The sequence below is a fragment of the Zosterops lateralis genome, assembly GCF_965231275.1.
Source record: "Zosterops lateralis genome assembly, chromosome: 5".
Lineage (NCBI taxonomy): Eukaryota > Metazoa > Chordata > Aves > Passeriformes > Zosteropidae > Zosterops > Zosterops lateralis.
The window spans coordinates 18,549,385-18,570,252 of record NC_139766.1 but is presented as its reverse complement, the minus strand read 5'-3'; the positions used below and the strand labels follow the sequence as shown (position 1 = coordinate 18,570,252).

Below are 20,868 nucleotides of genomic sequence, written 5' to 3'. Positions count from 1 at the left end.
CACACAACACAACTGTGTACAAAATTGTGTTACACAGATATAAAGCCTCCCTGCTGCGGCTCCCCTCATCGACCTGGCTGTGCAGAGCCCGGGATGGCAGCAGTGCCAAGCTGTTAATACAGAAGGCACACGTATGGAGAGGAGGGCCCTCCCCTGGGACACGCACCCCAGACAGTCCGGCACGGCCCGGCCTCAGCAGGTGCGCCCGGCCCCGGCGGCAGCGGCTCTGCCCCGGCCCGTCCCCGGCGGCGGCTCTACCGTGGCCCGGCCTCGCAGCTCTGCCCCGGCCCGGCCCCGGCAGCAGCTCGGGGGGCAGGGCGGGCCGGCGGAGGTGGCCGCAGTCCCCGCCTCCCCGCGGGTTCTCGGCGGAGGCCGGGCCGGGAGGAGCCGCTCCCCGGCGCCGCGGGCCGCCGGAGCCATGAGCGCCCAGCGCAGCGAGAGCGACTGGCAGGGGCTGCTGAGCGAGGTGAGGCGGCGGGGCCGCGGGCCGGGGCGCCGATCAGCGAGGCGGAAGGGCGGGCGGGCCCGGCTGCTCCCCGCGCCTCCGGGACGTGCCGGGAAGAGGGGCACGGCCCCGGCAGGGGACCCGGCCCGCGGCAGAGCGGGAGGGAGCGGCTGGAGCGCCGGGCGGGGGGCGCCGGGCTGTGCCGGGCACGGCTGCGCTGTGCGGCCACGTCTGCGGCCGGCCCTGCCCTGCTCTGCTCTGCTCTGCCCTGCCCGGCCCTGCCCTGCCCGGCTGCCGAGTGCCGGCAGCGAGGGCCTGCGAACCTCCTCCCCGTATATCAGCCTCCCCGCGGCTGCAGGGAGCGGGCTGTGGGCGCTGCTGCTGCGGCTGTTTGAAGGCGCCGAGGATTCCCCGAGCTGCCGGGATGGCCGAGGCCTCGGGCCCGGAGCAGCAGCGGGCAGAGAGAGCAGCCCAGCTGCGGCACCGGCCTGGGTGACCTGTGCCCTGTGCCTTCTGTTCTTACTTAACATATGGAAGGGGTTTGAGTCCTATGGTGACATTTATACTGTGTGAGAAAAGAATGTGGTAGCACCGTGACCATGAGCCTCAACAGGTGGATGAATTTCCAGTTCATGAATAGAAACTTTATTGTCCACTGCATCCTCATTAGAACATCCACAGTGTTTACAGGTACACATTTTCACGTAGGGTAAGTTACCGAAATCAAACCAGCTTGAGGTCAGTAGCATTTAAAGGAGTGTTATTGAGGGCAAATCTGTTTATTAGCCAAACTCATGAAGTAGGCTGGCATGCTGTTTTTTACATTGCATTAGTGTAAAAATAGTGTTTTTATGCTTACAGCTAGCAGATAAAACTTCTGTGCAAATGGCATTGGCCTGGATAAACCTGAGTCTACTGTCCTACAGTATGAAGCACACAGATGAGTTCTCCTCTTTTCAGGACGACTTTGCTTCCATTATGTTCACTGAGTGTAAGGCCTAAGGCCCTGACCTGTCAGAGATATTTGAGTTCAAGGTGTTGAACCTGTCACTACTCCTGGTGATTTCAGTGGGGATTTGTATGGGCCCAAATCTGTGCTAGTATGGAACATCCAGAATTGGAGACTGTGAACACAGTACTTTCAAAGACACAGAATGAGCCAGGAAAAGTGGAAAGTGCACTTTCATTAATATCCTGGTTGTGCAGTGTTGAATAATCTGGCATCTCATTTCTCAAATGGAGTTTTATTTGGAGTGGGGGTGATCTCAGGTGGGAGAGAAATCACAAGATGTGTTCAGCAGAAATGTTGCTATTCCTTGCTTGGAGTACTTTGTAACTTTTTCACTTTTTATGTAGTTTAACCTAGAAACTCAGTCCTAAAATTGAACACTTAGTTCAGTTTAGGGGCTTCTTGATTGTAGTAAAGTTTAATGCCTGTGCTAAGCTATATTCTTGTAGATACTTAAACATACATATAATTTTTTTTCAGAAAAAATTAGAGGCATTGTGACTTAAATTCCACCTTTCCTTCCTTTCTCTCTGTTTCCCCAGCAGGCTTACAGCCTGTTTTTCTGGATGAAGTCTGTAGTATGTGCTGTCAAGATGCAGGTTTTCCTCTTTTGCCTTCCTCTTCCTTTGGCTGTTATAATTCACTCCATGTGTTTTACCTCTTAACTCCAGCATCCTAATGGCTCTGTGAGAAAGTGGTTCAGACTTCTGAAGTAACTTGTAATAAGTTTTTTGAATTTACCATATCCCTCAGCAGTATAGATTTTCTCAAGGCCTCCTAGCTTCAGTGTCTGCTGGGTAATTTTTTTTCCTCAGCACATTTCATAAAAATCTTGAAATGCTTTCAAAGTACAAGGTAGCATAGGCAAGCAAAGACATGGTAACTAAACAAACACTCCCATTGCAGGTGTTAGACAGTTAAAACATAAGATGGGGTTAAAAATCTTGGTGTAAAAGACCAGAAGGTGATGAGTTTAGACCTGTGGTGACATACTTTTTCATTTGCATGAAAAATCCTCCAGGTTTGAAAGGTAGGAGTAATTGAAATACTTGTCAAAGCAACTGTAGCTTCTAAAACTGTGGTGCTACAGGTGTTAAGAAAAGTGATAAGGATGCCTGTTTGGTCCTTATGCACAAACACTTGTACACACAGCATTTGTTTTTGTAGGTTGCCTTTCATTTTTCATTAGAAAAAAGAATTTTGTCTGTTTCAGTCTTTTTCTGTATTTACTCTTCTTTTTCCTTTTGACTTTGGTTCCACTTCAGTGCCTTTTGCTCTGTACCCTTTCACACATCTTTCTCTGTTTTTTATTATGCTCACCACTAACTTCTTGCTTGTTTTTTTTGCCTCCATATTCATGTATTTTTTCCACTTACTTTACAGCCACACGTATTTCAGGCCTAGTGTGCACCTGGTACTCTGAACAATCTGCACCATATGTACTTTAAGCATTCTTTAACTGAATAGGATGACGTAGGTAGGAATACTGGGACAAAGCCAACTTAGCAAACACTGAAGGAACATAAAAGAGTCACTGTTTCCATTGACAATCTCACAAACTAGATGCAGAAGAACTCACTTTAGGAGAAAGAATCCACGTAAATTTTATCTATTCTCTAGCTAAGTTAATATTTTGGTGATGGATGTATGGAGATATAGACAGACAGATAGATAGATGAAAGATTAATTACTCTGTTGGGTTACCATGTAATTTTTCTGCTTGGACTCTTGGTTTTCATCTAACGTTTATGTCACTCAGTGACCCATGTTTAGAGTATTTAGAAGCCAGTGTAAAGTTGTAGGGTGAAGGCCTGGTCAAAAACTGCTGGTTTGACACAGGAGACTGAGCTGTAGCAAGAACTTTCTTGCTGGTGGCCCAAGTCCTCCGTAAACCAATGGTCTTCATGAATCTCAAAATACTATTCCAAGAATACATTCCATTCCTCATCCCCATCCCTGGAGTTGCTTAAGGCCAGTTTGGATGATATAGTAAGCTGATTTAGTTGAAGGTAAGGGACACCTTGACAGCAGAGTTGGAACTAGATGATCTTCAAGCTCCCTTAGATTTGCCAATTACTAGAATTAAATCCAATATCAAAATGCTTCTCTTTGGTTTGTCACCTCCCACACATTAGAGTGTTTAGTGTATGCTGTTTACAGCTACTCATATGTGACTTTGCCTCCTGGAGTTAAGAGATGTAATTTCCATTTAATTTTTCATTCACAAGCGGCTATTTCTTGGTTATTGACTGTGCATGGTCTTCAGCAGCGCAAAGGGAGGTGATATCCTTGGCTCTTGAGCTCTCTTGCCTAGTAATTTTGGACTTACTAAAATGCAGAGCAGCAGTTCTAGTTGAAATAGCTAGATTTCATCATGGTTTCCAGACATGAGTTCTGAAGAGATACCTAGCCTGCTTGTAATTGGCAGAGCACACTTTTCCCATTGGTTGCACAATTTTTGTGTGGACAAGAGAGAAGAGGAAGGAAAACCTGGTGAGATTTTCATGTTTGTATTATCTCTAACATTCTGTCATGTTTCCTTCTCAAAGAAAATGTGAAATGAAATTTGCCAGACCTCTGTGAGGGGTCCTATAGGCTTTGGAGCCACCAGTCTTACAGCTTTTCTTATTGTGGTCAAATGCAGGGGCTGTAGGGAAGAACAAAGTGGAGCAGATACTCTGAGGTCTGTGGTTGGCTGGGTTGGCATTGTAAATGACTGACTTTTGGAAAATGAAATGAAAATCCTAAAAACTGGAATTGTGATTTACTGCACTCCAAAACTCTTTGGAACTGTGAGAGAGTGCTGTGAAGACCTGCATGCTGGATTTCTAGACAACAAAACAAGTGTTTGCTTTTCATGTTTCCATGTCTCAGGTCAGACTGAGACCCACAGGGATGTTGTGAAACAAACAGAGAGGAATTAATAATGTTATCTGATGCACAGCATACAAAACTTCTGAGGGCTGGGCCACACTGGATAGTAGTGTTAACCACTAAATTGTGGTATTCCTAAATGGCCAGCAAAGATGATGTGGTGTAGTATTGTCATCAAGACAAGACATGGTGTTCTGAGGAGCTGCTCATATCACTTACAGAATCAGTGAAAGATACCAGCCTGCTTTGTGTCTCAGCAGCCAGGAGGCAGCCAGTGAAGCAAGAGCCGGGCAGCAGGAAAAGCGGAGTTGATATGGTGTGATAAAACCAAGGTCACTGCATTATTTCAGGATTTATCAGAGGTAAATCACATCAGGAAGTGAGATGGCAAGCAAATGGCCAGTAATTGTGTATTTCTCTGGGTCTGAGTGCTTGACTCTTTCAGATAAGTTAACAGTTTAATCTGAAGTCAAGGGGAGGAACATTATAGAAACACAGTCAACAAACATCCCAAACAGTGAGATTGCAATGCATTTTGGGACCCTTCAGTTTCTACAACAAAATTGTCTCCAAGAGCTACAGTCAGGAGAAATTTGAGAAAACTTAAGGCAGTTTGGTAGCAGTTGGATCTCTTGGTAAAAGAGGGTGAATAGACTTCATGGTCTCTCAGAGAGCATGGTAGATGACTGGTTTCAAGGCCCAGTGTAATGTAATAGTCCTTCAGCATTGGAGGACCCTCAAGTGTCAAGAGGAGACAGAATATGATCCAAAGTTATTCCAAAGCACAGATTGGAGATAGTATCTCTGCTTCTATTCTCAGAAAAATTAGATGTTTTCCACAACATTAATTGTCACTAAATACCAAAATATAGACCAGTAATTCGTACAAATTAGAAAAAAAAAAGTCCAGTAGGAATTCAATGTGTTTGTTGGTTTAAAAAAAGAAAGTCTAAAACCTTTACCATGTCCCAGCTTCATCAGATTATTAGACCATGTCTACAGCATCATTAATGAGATCTGCCCAGATTTGTCACTCAAAATAGCAATGGACAAATAGTAAGTGTTCGATGTAGAGGGTGACCTTGGAGCAGTTACACTCTCCTGTAATGTCAGTCTCTTTTTACTCAATTTCACAAAAGTAGTCATCTGGCTGTAAAGCAGTTCAGGCAGTAATGTAGGATGTCATATATATTCCTTTAATTATGATCTTCCTTGTAGCAATTATAATTTACTTTATTGCAGATAACAGCACATTGGTAGATAAAAGTCACTAGACAGATAGGAAAAGTTGTACAATATAACTTTTAGATTGAATGTATGGCAGCTGGTTCTCATTTAACTTTGTTTTTTAAATTCATAGATTATTTTGTACCAATAATTAAAAAGAAACAAAGGACAATAAGAATATTTCATAGTTATAACAGAATTCACTTCTTTGTCTCACTGATAGACAGCACCCAAGATGTGGGCATTCCTTCTGTTGCAGGGGGAGAAGTCTCTACATGAGTGAATGCAAGAAGCATCTACTGAATACTTTTTCTCAGACTGTTTGAGAAAATTTGCCCTATTGCTTTTATTGCTCCAAAATGACTTGTCACACTCCTATGTTCTTTTTGACAGCATACCAATTTTGTTGCATTTATTTGTCCATATAAGGGAAATCACTGATAGGACTCAGTTATTTCCCTGACTAGAACCCATTTCTGGTATACAGTTGTTAGGTCATTTTATGGCCATTATTGCTACATTGTTTTTTAACATTCAGAAACAAATATATTGAATAACCTCTTTGAGGTCTGTCTTTGTGAAATTTGGTTTTCCTTCAGTAATGGTAATGGGAACTGTAAACATAGCCCTGTTGAATAATCAGATTCCACAGAAATGCTCTGGCTTTATTGTTTCTTGTACCATAAGCCCATGGAAACAAATTATTATGCTATTACTGGTTTTATTCTATTTATTTGGAAAAGTCAATATGTGTAAAAGGCAAAAATTACTTCAAAAAGTCTTTTATGTGGTCATTTTTATAGTAATACTCAAATAATACATTGAGGAAAGATGCCAACATCATCAGTATATAGTTCATCTACTTAAAACAGATTTTAAACACGGAGGCCATCATTATTCCTTTTTATTTAGGCCCTGAACGTTACTGTCCCCACAATCTGTTTGTGGTTCATTATCCTCAGGCTAATAGGTAGTGGAGAATCCCCCAGCCCCTGCCGGTGCTGCTGTGAAAGGTGAAGCCTTCTCGTCTGCTCTGAGTGTGTCCTTTGTAAGAGGGCTGTGACTCATGGCAGAAGCAAGATTTGTTTGCTTCTAGGTCTGTATTTCCTGCTGGGTAACTACTGGGTTTTACAGACTAATCCACATGCTCTGGTTCACTCCTGACTCTCATACATGGTTTCATCCAGCAGCACTTGAGGCAAGGCTTGGAGGCACCTGCAGGCCCTGTGGGTGTATAAGGCAAGATTTGGCTTCTTTCCACTTCCATTGTGTGTGTGGTATAGGCTGCTCTACTCCACGCAGCTGTTGGCTGGATGGGCCAGCTTCATTCTTCCTGGGATTCTTCCCGTTAAAAGAACAGGACAGACCACTTGGTTCAGGACTTTAGGCTATTGGGTTCTTGGTGGTTTTTTAAGTGATTGTGAAGTTTGCTTTTGCTCATTTTTGTTTGCAACTACTCTATCAGATTGTTAATGTTTAAAAACAATTTAGCAAAGGCTTATTTTAGGATTACTTAGAGGATGAAACATGGGGAAAAAAAGAAGAGAGATTGAAAAGTATTTCACTGTAAGGGAAGGAATTACTTTATCAAGTTTGAAGCAGTGTACTATAATCACTTACTGACAATATTAAAGTTTAGCTTCTCATACCTTTCTGTCCTTTATCAAGGGATTTGACATTTGTGTAAGGTATCAGTAAGGACGTAAGTACATAGGTACACTTGCCTTTGTTGATGCCAAGGCATCATAATCCAGTAAATTTATGGCAGGATTTCAACTTCAGTATTGCCAGAAATAAAATTAATCCAAGGTGGAAGTGTCCTTTTTGAGAGTTCAAATCCTTCTTGGAACTGCTTTTCTCATTTCCTTCCTACTTTTTTGCAACTAAGCATTTACCATTTTTGGAAAAGGTTGTCTGAACTAATATACCAAACTCACTTTTTCCTTTCTCATCGACTTGAAATTGAGGTTAACAAAGTTAATTTCAAGCAAGTAGTACATACAAAGAATGATTCTTGTCCCAAAGAACAGCACTGACTTGAACAGTATGGAAGTGCTGATGTTCTTGCTTTGTGCAAGAGCCCATAATGACAAAGTATTCTTGTCAGAGGGTATAATGAAACTATAAATTGTTTTCATGACTGCTGTGGTATTTGGTCTCTTGCAGATCACATTCAGAAAGTATTTAGAGCCATGTCTTATGTCAGTAACATCAGAAATAGAAATACATACTTTAGCATGAGCAGTGTCAAGTGATGGGTAATAAGAATCTGCTGATCAAACATCATGTTAAGTGAAAAAAGTTACCTGAAAGTTCTGATAGGTAACATTGAGGATGACATACACGTTACTCTTCCTTTCAATGGAGAAAGGCAATGAAGCAGATCAGACTAATGCAGAACAGCTAAGATTTGCACGTTCTGCTTTGCTTGGTGCATGAGCCCTTCACATGATAAGTGGTGGCTGCAGGGGAAGGCTCATCTCTGCCTTCCCTGCCCTTTTAGGTATTTGCGGCATTCCTGCATTATTTCCCATTTTTTCCCCTCAAACGAGCATGTGCCTGTAGTATCACAGCATAATTAACTTTCTTTTATGTGTAGTGTTAGGGCATCACACTGTAATTGTTTCATAGTGAAGGTAAATTTTGGTTATCATTCATGCAGCCCCTTCTGCTGTAACATGGTCCACTTGGGAGGCTGAGCCCAGAGGACATTGCTGGTGGTGGGGAGAAGGACGGCAGTGGGAGGGGAAACAGGAACGATTGAAGCAATGAAGCAGGAAGAAGCTACCTGGGAGCTGGGTATTGTGAACACATGTAGAAAAGGGATTTTGCAAATGCTTGTTCCTTCTAGCGGCCTTGTCAGGGCTGCTGGGTAAATTGCAAGGTTCCTCATGCTGTTGCATATAAGGAAAAGAATGAGAAACTCGAATTGGTACACTTTTCTAAGTCACAGTGGTCAGGTGAACACATGGCCTAACAGTTGGATTTCAAGCTTTCTATACAAGATATCTTCCCCATGGTTATTATTAGTAAGTTAAGACAACTTGTGGCAGACTTTGATCTTGTGCAGTCTTCCTCACACTTCTCTGAAAAGGACATGAGCCTCTTGTATCCACTGCTGGCTTGGGTAGAAATGGCTTGTTACATGTATGGGTTTTTCTCTTCTGCAGTATCTAGTGTGCAAAAGGAAACTCGAAAGTAAAAAGGAAGCATTGCTAATCCTTTCCAAAGAGCTGGACACCTGTCAACAAGAAAGAGACCAGTACAAACTTATGGCCAACCAGCTGCGGGAACGACACCAGTCTCTGAAAAAGAAGTATCGGGAGCTGATTGTAGGTTGTTCTTTATGACAACTGTATAACTGGGGGACAAAGGTGAACCTCAAAAAAAGACTGCTGTAAAAATGTTTGGGTACTTGTTTGCAGTAGTCCTGCAGTTGCACAGCCCTGATCATATTATTACTCCTTTGTTCTGCATTGATGAGGCGGTGCTTGTTATATAGAATACAGAAATGCAGTGCATGCTTTGAGGAAATTAGTGTCTGTGATAATTCCATTTAAAAACTGACTGTGGTATTATTATTCCACAGCAACTTAATGTACCAGTATGAAAATTAATGCAATGCAAATTTGTAATGAACTGCTGTTCTAGAAATGTAAACAAATCTTCAACTTTAGACATTTTTTAAGTTGAAGTTAGTATTATTTGATACAGTATTTTTTTAAAAATGATAACATTTTAGTTAAAAAACATTTTCTACAGTTAGATTCAAGAATTAATATAGTTTCTGGTTTCAGAAATAAGTTGCCAATAAAATATATCTCTTTATTTGTAGGATGGAGATCCATCACTTCCACCTGAAAAGAGGAAACAGGTAGGAATTTTTTCTTCAGCTGATGTTATTTATCTGCTACAAAAGTACTTTGCAAAAGAATAAAAATATTAATTAAGAAATCTGGTAAAAAAGCAAGCATTTCTGAATATTGCAAAGCTCAGTCTTTAAATTATGAAATTCTGCTTTTGTCTACACATTTCACTGTGAAATACCTGAACTATGGAATATATAGCTGTTGCTTTCATATTCACCTGAGACTGAAATTGGTCAGTGTACAGACACTTGAGATTGTTCTCCTTGTTGTTTATTCTTCTATATTGAGTCCTAAAATGGATTCGTGACAAGACTTCTCATACTTAAAGTAAGCTGGGAATGCATTGTCTGCTTTCTATAATTGTTAATTTATTGTTGTGAGTGCTGTTTTCCATTAAGTATTCTCCCAGGCCACTTGGACTCTGAGTTATAAATGGTAAAACAATGATAATTGCATTTTATGGTTCCCCTGAAAATATTTTTGCCTGCTCACATGAATTTTTGTTTCTGGATGTCCACACAGTATGTCCCTGTTGTGGAATGTTGGTTGTCACATCTTAAAATTATCTCAATTTTTAGAGAAAAATGGCACCCAAAACTCAATGTGTGGAGCGGGGAGATGAGGACAACCTAAAAGAATGAAAATGGTTGCTGTAATTGCTAGTTTTGGAAGTCTTTTAACTATGTTTAAAATATGGTTATTACATTCTGTTAATGGATCAGAAGTTTTACTCATCATCCTTTCCCTGAGAGTTTGCATGTAGTTCTTGCTATTTGCTTAAAATTTTACGGCTTAGGGTTTTGGTTGCTTTAAACTAAACTTCCAGAGGCAATATAATTACTCCTTCAGGCACTTAAACAAATAGCTGCCAAGAAGTCAGTGGCTCAGTGTAGAATCATTTAACTTCCTCATTATTTAGCATAATTTATTTGCAATTCTGTTATTTCAACAGAATTCTAATAAAACTTTATGACCAGATACAAGTTTGTGCATTCTGAGTGTTGCTGAGGAGTATCCAGTTGAAAGATAAAAACCAAAGCAGTGTATGGATCATTACAGAGATAAGTAGGAAGGGAGATTTGCCATCCCATAGCTCTTCTAATTAATCTTTCATCTTTCAAAACAAATAAAACTGACAGTTGTTTCTAAAATACTAGCCAAATTCAGTCTAAATTCAGAAGCTGTGATTGTATTACATTTTGGCAATTTGTCTTACCAGTGCAAGTGCCTGGAAAACCTTTAATAATCTACCTAGGAGTAATTTTTTTTTTCCTGAGGAAGTTATGTATTCATGCTAGGTAGCAGTGAAAGAAAGAAAATCTTGTCTTCAAACGGGGTCATTCATGGGTTCCCCCCTAGAATAGTATATATATGTTAGGTTGTACAGTAGTGGACTGTTAGTGTACTTCTTGAGTTTTCATTTTCCTGAGAAAGGTGTCTATAGCATACAAGGTGGATAACCTAGGGTAGTTAGTACAATCTTTCTGAAGAAAAGTAAAGTTTTGCTTTGAGAAATGTATCAGAGAATAATAAAAGAAAGTTATGAATATTTTTCCATTATTACCATACATGCATTTTTTAGCATGTTCTCACATAAGAAAGAGTGAAGTTCTCTCTCCCTTTTGTGCTTCTTTCATTCCCTTTTTTCCTGGAGCCCTAGATGCATGCTAGGCAAAGTTTGTGACCTCATTCACTTTATGAAAAGAGACCCTGATCCTTCAGTGGATTCTACATGACACAAAAGTGCATACTGTTTTCATGGTCAGAAATGAGATGAAAACACGATATGCTTGACAATTTACTAGCTGTTGCATTGGTTTGCCACAACTGAGAAATTATTGCTTAGTATATTGAAATCTCAGTCTAGAACCTTAAAAAAATAGATTGTTTGGAATTGCTACTGTCTTCTTCTTGTTGTCTTCATTTTCCCCTTTTATTATCAATTATGTTTGGTGACTGCTTAAAATGTCATGTTTTCCACCATGTCTTCTCATCCTGTTTTCCAGCACAGAATTTTCATGGTTTTTGTGGAAATAGATAACCAGGCATTTTCTGTCAGCAAGCAGCTAACTCAAAATCTGGTTTTGTAAAATTGTTCCTTAAAGATATCTTAATATGCAGTGCCTCTGTAGTGTTTTTCCTCTCAAAGCTGTGTTTGCATCTTGGATCTTTCCCAAACTAAACAATTCTATGGTGATTCTGTCCAAAGATTGCTTTGTGTGTATGCTTCTGCCAACCAGCAGAAGCAGAAAATGAGAAACGGTGCTACAGAAATCTGTATTTCTACTGTAGATATTCCACCATTAGTGTTGTTCCCAACTTGTGAGCTGTCGGTGCTTTCTTGGCCCCTCATGCCGAACACTGTCAGATGGTGTGGTTGAAGGTAGTCTTACCATGTCTTACAGTGTCAGGTGTAGAGTAAGTTTGGGACAAGTAATGGAGGGGCGAAATGTTTCAGGACAATAGGAATTAGGAAGAGGTATTTTATGTTAAAATTTATTCAGATATGGTTGTAGTGGTTTAATCCCGCCAGCAGCCAAGGCCCACACAGCCCCCTCACTCACTCCCTCACCAGGGCGATCAGAGAGAGAATCAGAAGGGTAAAAGCTATGGAACCTATGGGTCAAGATAAAAACAGTTTTATAGGAAAAGCAAAGGCTGCTCACACGAGTAAAGCAAAACAAAACAAGCAATTCATTCACAACTTCCATAGACAGGCATGGTATTCACCCATCCCTGGGAGAGCAGGGCATTTTCAAGGATAACGGTGACTTGAGAAGACAAATGCCATCACTTCGAACATGCCGTCCCCCCCACTTTCCTTTTTCTTCCCCCCACTTTATACACTGAGCATGATGTCACATGGTCTGGAATATCCCTTTGGTCAGTTTGGGTCACCTGTCCTGGCTGTGTCTCCTCCCAACCTCCCGTGCACCCCCAACTTCCTTGCCAATATGGTGGTCAAAAAGCAGAAGAGGCTTTGGCTCTCTGTAAGCCCTGCTCAGCAATAACAAAAACGTCTCCATATTGTCAGCCCTATTTTCAGCTCAAATCTAAAGCATAGCCCCATATCAGCCACTGTGAAGAAAATTAACTCTACCCTACCTGGAAACAGCACAGTGGTAAACAATAGACACTCTCCATTTTAAAAGACATGTTAAAATATTTCTCTATCTAGATAGCCTCTGCTGAACGTCCTATATAAATAGAAATTCCAACATTCTACAGTTCTGCAACGATATGTGTTTATATGCATTAGCTGTGATACAGGCCATTTTGTTGGAAGTTTACTAGGTGTCTGTTAGCCAGTGTTGCTGCACTGGGAAACTTAAAGAAAACCAATAGATTGGATTTCTAGCTTAATAGATATTGCCTATTATTTTCATCTACATTGCTTAAAATTTCAGTATAGTTTCAGTTTGGGAGAAGCTTTGCCATTAAAATAACAAATCAATGAATCCTTTGACCTTCTAAATTCTTTTAATACAAATGAGATCCTTTGAATAAACAAAGATGAAGTAAAATGCATAGTTAGTAAAATGACTGTGCTGGGCCACAGTCCTAAATATGCTTTCCTTAATTTGATCTCAGTGAGACCACTCAGTTGGAGATAATGGGTTTGCAATGGGGCTGTGTGTCAAGAATAAAGCTGCAATGCATATGTCACTGGGGAGGCCTTAGATTGATATTTTAAATGTATAAGGAATCAAATTAAATGGAACTGAATACCACAAGACCACAGAATAGTTGAGGTGGGAAGACAGTTCTTCAGGTGAACGAGTCCAGTCTTCTTGCTCAAACACGACCACCTAGAGCAGGTTGCCCATTTTCAGTATAGTTTTGATTCTTTGTGACTCCACAGCCTCTCTGGGCAACCTCTTCTAGTGTTTGAGTGCTCCCACAGAAAAAAGAGTGAAGGGGAAAGACCCTTCCTCACCTTCTTGCTGTCCTTTCTGAGGAGCCTGTATCCCTTCATCATAGCACTCCAGTTGTGTGAGCTATCCCACTGATTCTCCGTGATCCCAGAGTTTATAACCCTGTAACTGCACAGAGTCTTCAAACTCCTCCTCTTTGTTCCCCTTGCTGCACATTACAGACCTCAGAGGGGCATCTGAGTGTGCTGGTTCTGTGGTACAGGCTTAGAACTTTCCTACAAGGCTGTTCTATGATAATCTTCTCTACATTCCTGTGGTCAAAAGAATTACATTTCAGCTCAGTTACTTTGTGAATTGCTAGGTCCTTTCTCTTCCCATCATCCCAGCCTCTTGGCTTGCCTACCCTATCCTAAGATTCCTTATTCTCTCCCACATAATTTCAGGAGTAAACCTCTCCTTTTGAAGTTCTCCAGCCTGGCAGATACTTTTGCCTCATGTTGTCAAGTGGATCCTGTGTCTCCCAAGCAGCTGTTGAGCTTTAGAGAAGATCCCATGGCATATACTGAGTCCCATAATGTAATGATGACGTATTCCTAGTACAGAACACAGCTTGATGGTTTATCTTCCTCCCAGCCAAAAACTCCCACCAGAGGACTTGAAAATCATGGCCCTTAATGCTGTTACAGTTATCCTTAGGTATCCCGAGGTGATTCATTCAAACCAAGATTCTGACAAGGGCCATTGGTATCACAGCAGCATGGTAGCCATCACTGAGATGTTGGTCAGCCAGCTTGTCTTCTGCTAATGAATATGGCTGTGGGCATGACCTTTTGGGGCAGTCATAACATCAGAAAGACCAGAGGTTTCAGACAGGATGGTGCTGTGACATACCACAAAAGGACCCATTTTGATCCCTTTCACTTCCAGCTTCTACTCAATGTACTTGGCTATCACAATTCATTTCTGAAACAAACTTCAGGGATTACCTTATGACTACTCATGACATCATCATAAACAATTACTAATGTGGTTATTTCTTGTTAATTAATGAATTCACTAAGTTTTGCTAGCCTTGTGTTAAGGTGAAAAAGCTGCATTCAGAGTCCTATGAGAAAATCTGCAGATAAAATACACTACAGGATAAGGAATAATTTTGTATTTATCTCACAGTGGTGCTGTGAAGATTAATGTGATTTCCTCTTCTCTACAAGGGGTTTGAAGATGAGAAACATTATGCATGTGCTGAATGTGGACTGGTGCATTTTGCTTTGGCTTGTAGGTGCGTGTGTTTGACTCCCATAGCATGAGGTAGCAGTTGGAAAACAGTGACATTGTTTGTCTTTGCAACACATAGAAAGGAATATTCCCATGGATTTCAAAATGCCAGCTCCAAGAGAATAGCCAGTAGAGAGATTTTTGTTTCTGGACACTGAAACCTTCTGTTCCATTGGTCAGAGCAGGTGGTAGTATATAAAACCTAGAACTTGATAGCCACAATAGGAGTCATGCTTTGTGAAGTAACACCATTGTTTCTTAAACAAAAAGGTCTTGCACTAACACAGAATCATACAGAATCATTTAGATTGCAAAAGATATCTAACACCATCAAGTCCAACCATTAACCTAGTGCTGCCAAGTTCACCAGTGAAGTCTAGGAGAGAAGAAATGCTCGTTCTAATAGATGTGATAGTCCCTCAGGGCTGATGTGTACAACAGCTTCTTCTCTGGTTGCTGTGTCTTAATGGAATAGTGAGACACTTGTGCACACCTCTGCAGCTGAGTACTCTCAATAAATATTCCATCAATTAATTACAACACTCAAAATCTTTAAGAGATTTTTATTCTTTTTGTGCATTATCTCAAAGTTTAAGATGTCTTCAGGAGCTCAAAATATTTAGGAGAGGATTTTCTTCTTCTCTTGTTTTATATCAAGTGACTGCTTGGGAAATCTTTGATTTTTGGTGTTGTTTTTCTGCATGAAAATACGACCCAAATTAAGTTTGTTTTGTATACCTGGAATCTGTAACTTTAAGAGTCTTCTCTGGTTTTTCATCTTAAAGAGGAAAATATAATAATTTTGGGATTTTATTGCAAGGAAGCTAGTGCTAAGGGAGGTCATCAGTTCCTGTATCTTGGAGTGAACAGTGGTAGTTGGTAAGTAAAACATGTTTTTCTGTATTAATTCAGCCATTGCAATAATATGAATTCATTGGAGGAGAAATGGCACTTAAATTTGTGATCAATCACACCCATCAAGTGTGCTGAATGTTTCATCAAACCTTTTTCTGTCAGACCTATAATTCAGTGTTCTTCTGTATTTGAAGGTGTGGCTGGAACAAACATAAAAGACTGTAAATTGCAGTACAGGAATGTTTGTATTTAAACATACTTTTAAACTGTAAAGGTATGTTGGAAGTTTCTCCCTCTTCCCCCTTCCCATATTACTTTTTCAGGTAGTACCCTGAAGGCAAAAAGTTCTTTTTTATTTTTTTTTAAGTGTCGGATAAGATTTATGTGCAAGAGAATTGAGAGCTATATTAAAGACTGTTACTATCCATCATTTTTAAAGTGCTGTGAAGAAAAATAACACTGTGTGTATGCATAGCTAGATTTGCAAAATGGTTAAAGGAGCCAAACTCCAAGTGTAGTGCATAATGCCAGGTATGACTGTTTGGAGTTACTGTTTTTTCTCATCAGGCCACTGGTCACTAGTGAGCAAAGATCTGTTGCTGCCTGACAGGCATTTACTGGCTTATGTTAATAAGTATTTATAGATATTTTTGTCAGTATTTTTTGACACTCATTTGTAGCTAAAAGAGAAGTTCTTTTCCACCTTTTTTCCCAAAAAAATGTTCTTGCAAATTTTACCAAAGCCTAAGTGGAAGAGGTCTGTGATCCCATCCCATTGAATGTTTCACTCTCTGGTCTGTTCTGATCTATCATGCTTTTTTTCCTTTATGTAAAAAAGGTAGGCACTTCCCACATGGCAATCTCAGAGCCATCTTTTTCTCCTTTCTTCTTAGTTTCTGATGGGATTATTGACTGTGGTTTCACTTGCATTTGGTCAAAGAAAAAGGAATATGGGGACAGTGTCTTATGTCTAGCACTGCAGTGGGGGTTTAGACTGTGCTCAAATCAAGCTCCCCTGAGAAGGTGGTTGGTACTTGAACAGGCTTCCCAGGGAAGTGGCTGCAGCACCCAGCCTGCCAGAGTTCAGGCAGCATCTGGACAACACTCAGTATATGCCTTCATTTTTGGGGTAGTCCTGTGAGGTGGAGGGAGTTGGACTTGATGATCTTTATGAGTCCCTTCTAGCTATTCCTTGAGTCTATGGTAATGTAAGCTTCCCATAACAGATATAAAACAAATAGCTTGTCATGCTGCAAAGGCTCCAGAGAACCTGCCAGAAACGGAATATGGCTAGAGCTCTGGGGGCTTGTCTGATACTGGCCGGTTACAGAGACTGGGCTGAAGCAATACTTGTTATTTTGTATTAGAAACAGCTGCATTGAGAAGAGGGTAGAAGTAGTTTCCACTGCTGCAGATTGTTGCAGAGGGAATACCAGATGAGGCAGCAGAAAGGTACCTCTACATCTTTCCCTTCTTTATTCATGGCTCAGAAACCTCTCTTCATCAGAGAGGTTTAATTTTGTGTAGTGTGAGTGAAAGAAGTAAAGTCTTTCATAGTTTCATGAGCCTTTTTAAGGCTTCACCTAAAATCAAAAGAAACTGTCAAAGAATTTGGGTCTAGATAAGCTGAATTTGGCTAATTTTACAGGGAGTTGTTCTCAGTTGCATGGGTAAATGATAGGAGCTTTATTGTCTGTTGAAGTAACTAGTCTTGGATTTCTGAGCGAATTCTGTGTTTGTTCTATGAATATTGAAAAGAAGTTGCCAAATGGAAAAATGAATTGCCTTTTCCCTTGCACAGACTTCTCCCCTTTCCTCAAAAAATACGTGCTTGCAGGTTCACAAAGGCAGTCCTTCATTGTTAGTTTTATCTTCTTCCAAGCATGTGGTATGTTTTCTTATATATGCCAAAGAAGTGGTACCAAGTCCAGGTATCAATCAACATATCCTCTTGGCTGGCTGTCCTTAAGCCTAGTAGAGCACTTCAAAAAATCAAATATTTCTCCTTCTATCCACATTTAACCAAGAGCTTTAATAAGGTCTTGCCAAAACCTTTGAAACTTGTAACAGTCTAAATTATACATTGTATGGAACCTCTAAGCCAAGGAAATGAGTAATTGCTGGAGACTACTTCTGTGACATAGCTTGGTTGTTTCAGTTTAACAGAAGTACAATACAAATCTATACTTAGCTCATTGTAATGCTTGGCATGGTCAAAGAAGGCTGGTTTATTTTGGTGTCTAAAATTCTTTGTTTCAAGTTTCTTCCAAAGTATCTGTCATGAGTATAAAGGTTTTTGTCATGTTAAGTCATTTATATGACTGACAAATAAAATTCAGCATAGAATTGCAACCCCAGAGAAATGGTTTTAAAGGAAATAAATCTGAGCAGGAAGATTTAGTATAGGCATGGTAATGCCTTTCCTGCCATTACAGGGATCCTGGGTTTTAACTAGACTGCTGAAATCCTGGTGCTATGGTTGTAAACACTGATTAGTGAGATTGAGTTCTTTCCAGGTGTTGAAATTACATGTGCTATTGCAGTGTTAGGAGTTGTTCCAATTCATCATAAAAAGGAGCTTTATAAATAGAGGTGTTTCAGAGAGGTTTGTGCAAATCATATTCCTTTTAACTAATGCAGGCTTTATTGAAAGTCAACTTTGTTTAAAAAAAATTAAAAATTGCGTCTAAGCAGTAGCCATAGATACTTTAGTTTAAATACAATTTCCTGCAGACGTGGATTCTTTGTTTTCTTTCTTTAAATGGCCATTAAGAAGTAGTTTTCAAAGCCATTGATTGAATGTGTTCTGAAGCTCCTTGATTCATCCTGTGAATGACTATTGCGCTATTTGTTTAAGATGTAGGAAAAAAAAAAACCAGTCCACCAAAGCATACATGAGGAATCTTGTGAATTGCTTGAATGGTTGTTGTCTTGAAAATAAAATTAGAAGCAGCTTAATTTTAGTCCTGTGTTGCCTATAAATTGGCTATTTATAGGGGTTCTTTTGCTATTACACTCTTCCCCCAAATTACTTATTGCAGTCTTCATGTTTGTCAGTAGTTTAAAAAATGCTTTATCCTCTTCCAAATGGTGTGAAATTTACTTACTTTCTTTTGAACTTTTGGTTTCAAGCATCAGAAAGCATCAGAAGTAGAGAAGCTGTAGCAGTGATTGAGGCTTCTTGTTCATCAAGTAGGATGATTTAGGCTTGTTCATCAAATAGGATGTTGTCAGTTTCTCAAGTTATTTTTCCTGTTTAAAAGTTTGAAGCTATTGCTAATTAAGACCAATTGGAATTTGGAGTTATCTTCTTCAATAGTAATGTACAAAAGTTCTACCTGATGGTAGCTTAATAGTCTAATCCTGCAAATGGTCATAGGCATGCATAGCCATGTTCATGTTACTATTCACATGCATACATTCTTCTTAATAGTTCTCTTAAATTTAAAGTAGGACATGTAGAAATAGCAGTTGTTAGTGGACAGGGAGCAGGATTGCAGCAATGGCTATCAGATACCCTGTTGATTTGACAGTGTATGAGTTGTAAAGATAAAATTCATGAAAACATCCTATGAGACTCAAGTGGTAGTAGCATCACTGGGTAAAAGAGTCAGATTGAAAAAGAGAGATGTCAGGATAGAGAAATGGAGGAGTTGAAAGAGAAGCACAGCAAGTAGGGAATCTAAAACTTAACCTAAAATACCGAGAGAGAAATAGGAACAGTCACTTGATGAATTATAGTCAGTTAATGCATTGGCCTCAAATCCAGGGAGTATGTGTAAGGGTGGCTGAGAGATGCTGACTCATGGGGCTTTACTAAGCCATGCTTAGAAGATCCAAAAATTCTTTTTTCGTTTCTTTTCATATTCTTGAGATTTATGGCAATGGATGACACACCGAGCTGTCCATAGGCAATGTCTTTGAAAGGCTGCACCTTGGCCACTATGATTCTAACGCCCTTAGAAAAGCTGTCATTGGTAGGCTTTTCCTGTGTTGAGTCAATGTTTGTGTATTCATGAGACATTTTTAGGGTAAAAATGGAATAGATTTACTTGTAGTATTTGTGCATTTTCAGATAGCATATATAGGAAAAGAGGAGACTGCATTTATTTCTTGGTTAGTGATCAAGCTGATGGAATTTAATTGTAAGATCATAGACCAACCCTGCTAACTTAGTAGGTTAATGTGAATGACTACTTTTAACTTGGATTATGGGGTGGGGAAGGGAGTGGCTGGATTTTAAACTCCAGCTTTCACCTCTATTTTTCCAGAATCTAGGTGATACCTAACAACAAAAATCAGGTCATGTTTGAAGTTTTGCACTAGTAGATATTCATGGTATAGCTCCATACAGGGGCAGGGACTTTGGCTGACACCCTCTTTACTAGCTGGGAATCTGCCCTAAGCTATTAAGGACTTTAATTGTACCATAATTCTTTCTCAGCTCTGCCTTTTGTCTAATTATATGCAAGTTTGAAACTATTACTTTGGCAGCTTTTTATAAATATTGTCAAAGTATTCTGAATTTAATTCTTCCCACCAGCCACAATACTGGAACTAGTGTAGATGTTTTCACTTTGTCTTGTTTGGGACTTGTGTGCTGTTCTGGGAGTCTGTATGCATTCATGCTGTATGTATTTTCTACTATGAAAGATAAAGGAACCCAGGTGACTTTTCTTGTTAGCCCTCTAATAATGAAGGATGAAGTCTGGGTACCACCAACAATAAAAGTAAAGATTGTTGGCAGATAAGGAGTCATTCAAGGGTTTCTTTTCAAGCGCTACTTACACTTCTCTCCACAGACACTGACTCCTGACTGATACTTACTCCTTTTCTAGGCAAATCTTGCACAACTGCTGAGTGAGGCTCAAGATCGAAATAAACATCTTGGAGAAGAGATTGGAGAGCTTCAGCAGAGATTGGGAGAAGTACAAGGGGACAATAAGGTATTACAAACCAGCAGTAAATGGCATGGAATGTGTAAACTGGGCTGGAATTTTGCATTTACTTCTTCGGAAAACAAAATAATGGGTTACAGAACTTCCAGAATCCTTTAATTACAAAAGTGCTTAGAACGGTACAACTACAGAAACTGTAAAGGATACCAGTAAGTGCACCTTGTTATGTATTTTTGCATGCTGCTTTTGCTCTGTTGTCCTTAACTATGTATTTTGTATTTAGCCTTGCTTTAATGCTCTCAGACTTTCTATGTTCCTTTCTTTTTTAAAAAAAACCCTGATTTTATTATTGGTATTTTCTCTTACAAATAAGTACAGATAAGCATGTGTTCTTCGCGTGATAATTTTCAGGTTTTTATACTGAAATGCAAAATTTTAGCAGATGCCAGAGAAGCATAATTTTTCCCTTAAAAAATATGGAGTAGTTGATCAGAAACATGTATCGTGAGCTTTCTGTTAAGCCCTCATTCCATTACCCTTA

General features: G+C 40.0%; 1 protein-coding gene across 3 annotated transcripts in view; it reads left to right on the top strand.

Annotated features, from left to right (window-relative positions):
* The first annotated feature begins 383 nt into the window (after positions 1 to 383).
* Positions 384 to 20,868, top strand: part of CCDC149 (coiled-coil domain containing 149) — a 51,938-nt gene continuing 31,453 nt past the window's right edge. For 2 of the 3 annotated variants that reach the window (XM_083862402.1, XM_083862401.1), the window contains exons 1-4: positions 384 to 466; positions 8,726 to 8,887; positions 9,391 to 9,429; positions 20,268 to 20,375. In XM_083862402.1, the coding sequence (XP_083718528.1) occupies positions 419 to 466; positions 8,726 to 8,887; positions 9,391 to 9,429; positions 20,268 to 20,375 (357 nt within the window). In that variant the 5' untranslated portion in view covers positions 384 to 418. Of the gene's footprint in view, positions 467 to 4,654; positions 4,691 to 8,725; positions 8,888 to 9,390; positions 9,430 to 20,267; positions 20,376 to 20,868 lie in introns of those variants that run through there. The other variant, XM_083862403.1, reaches the window with a different exon arrangement.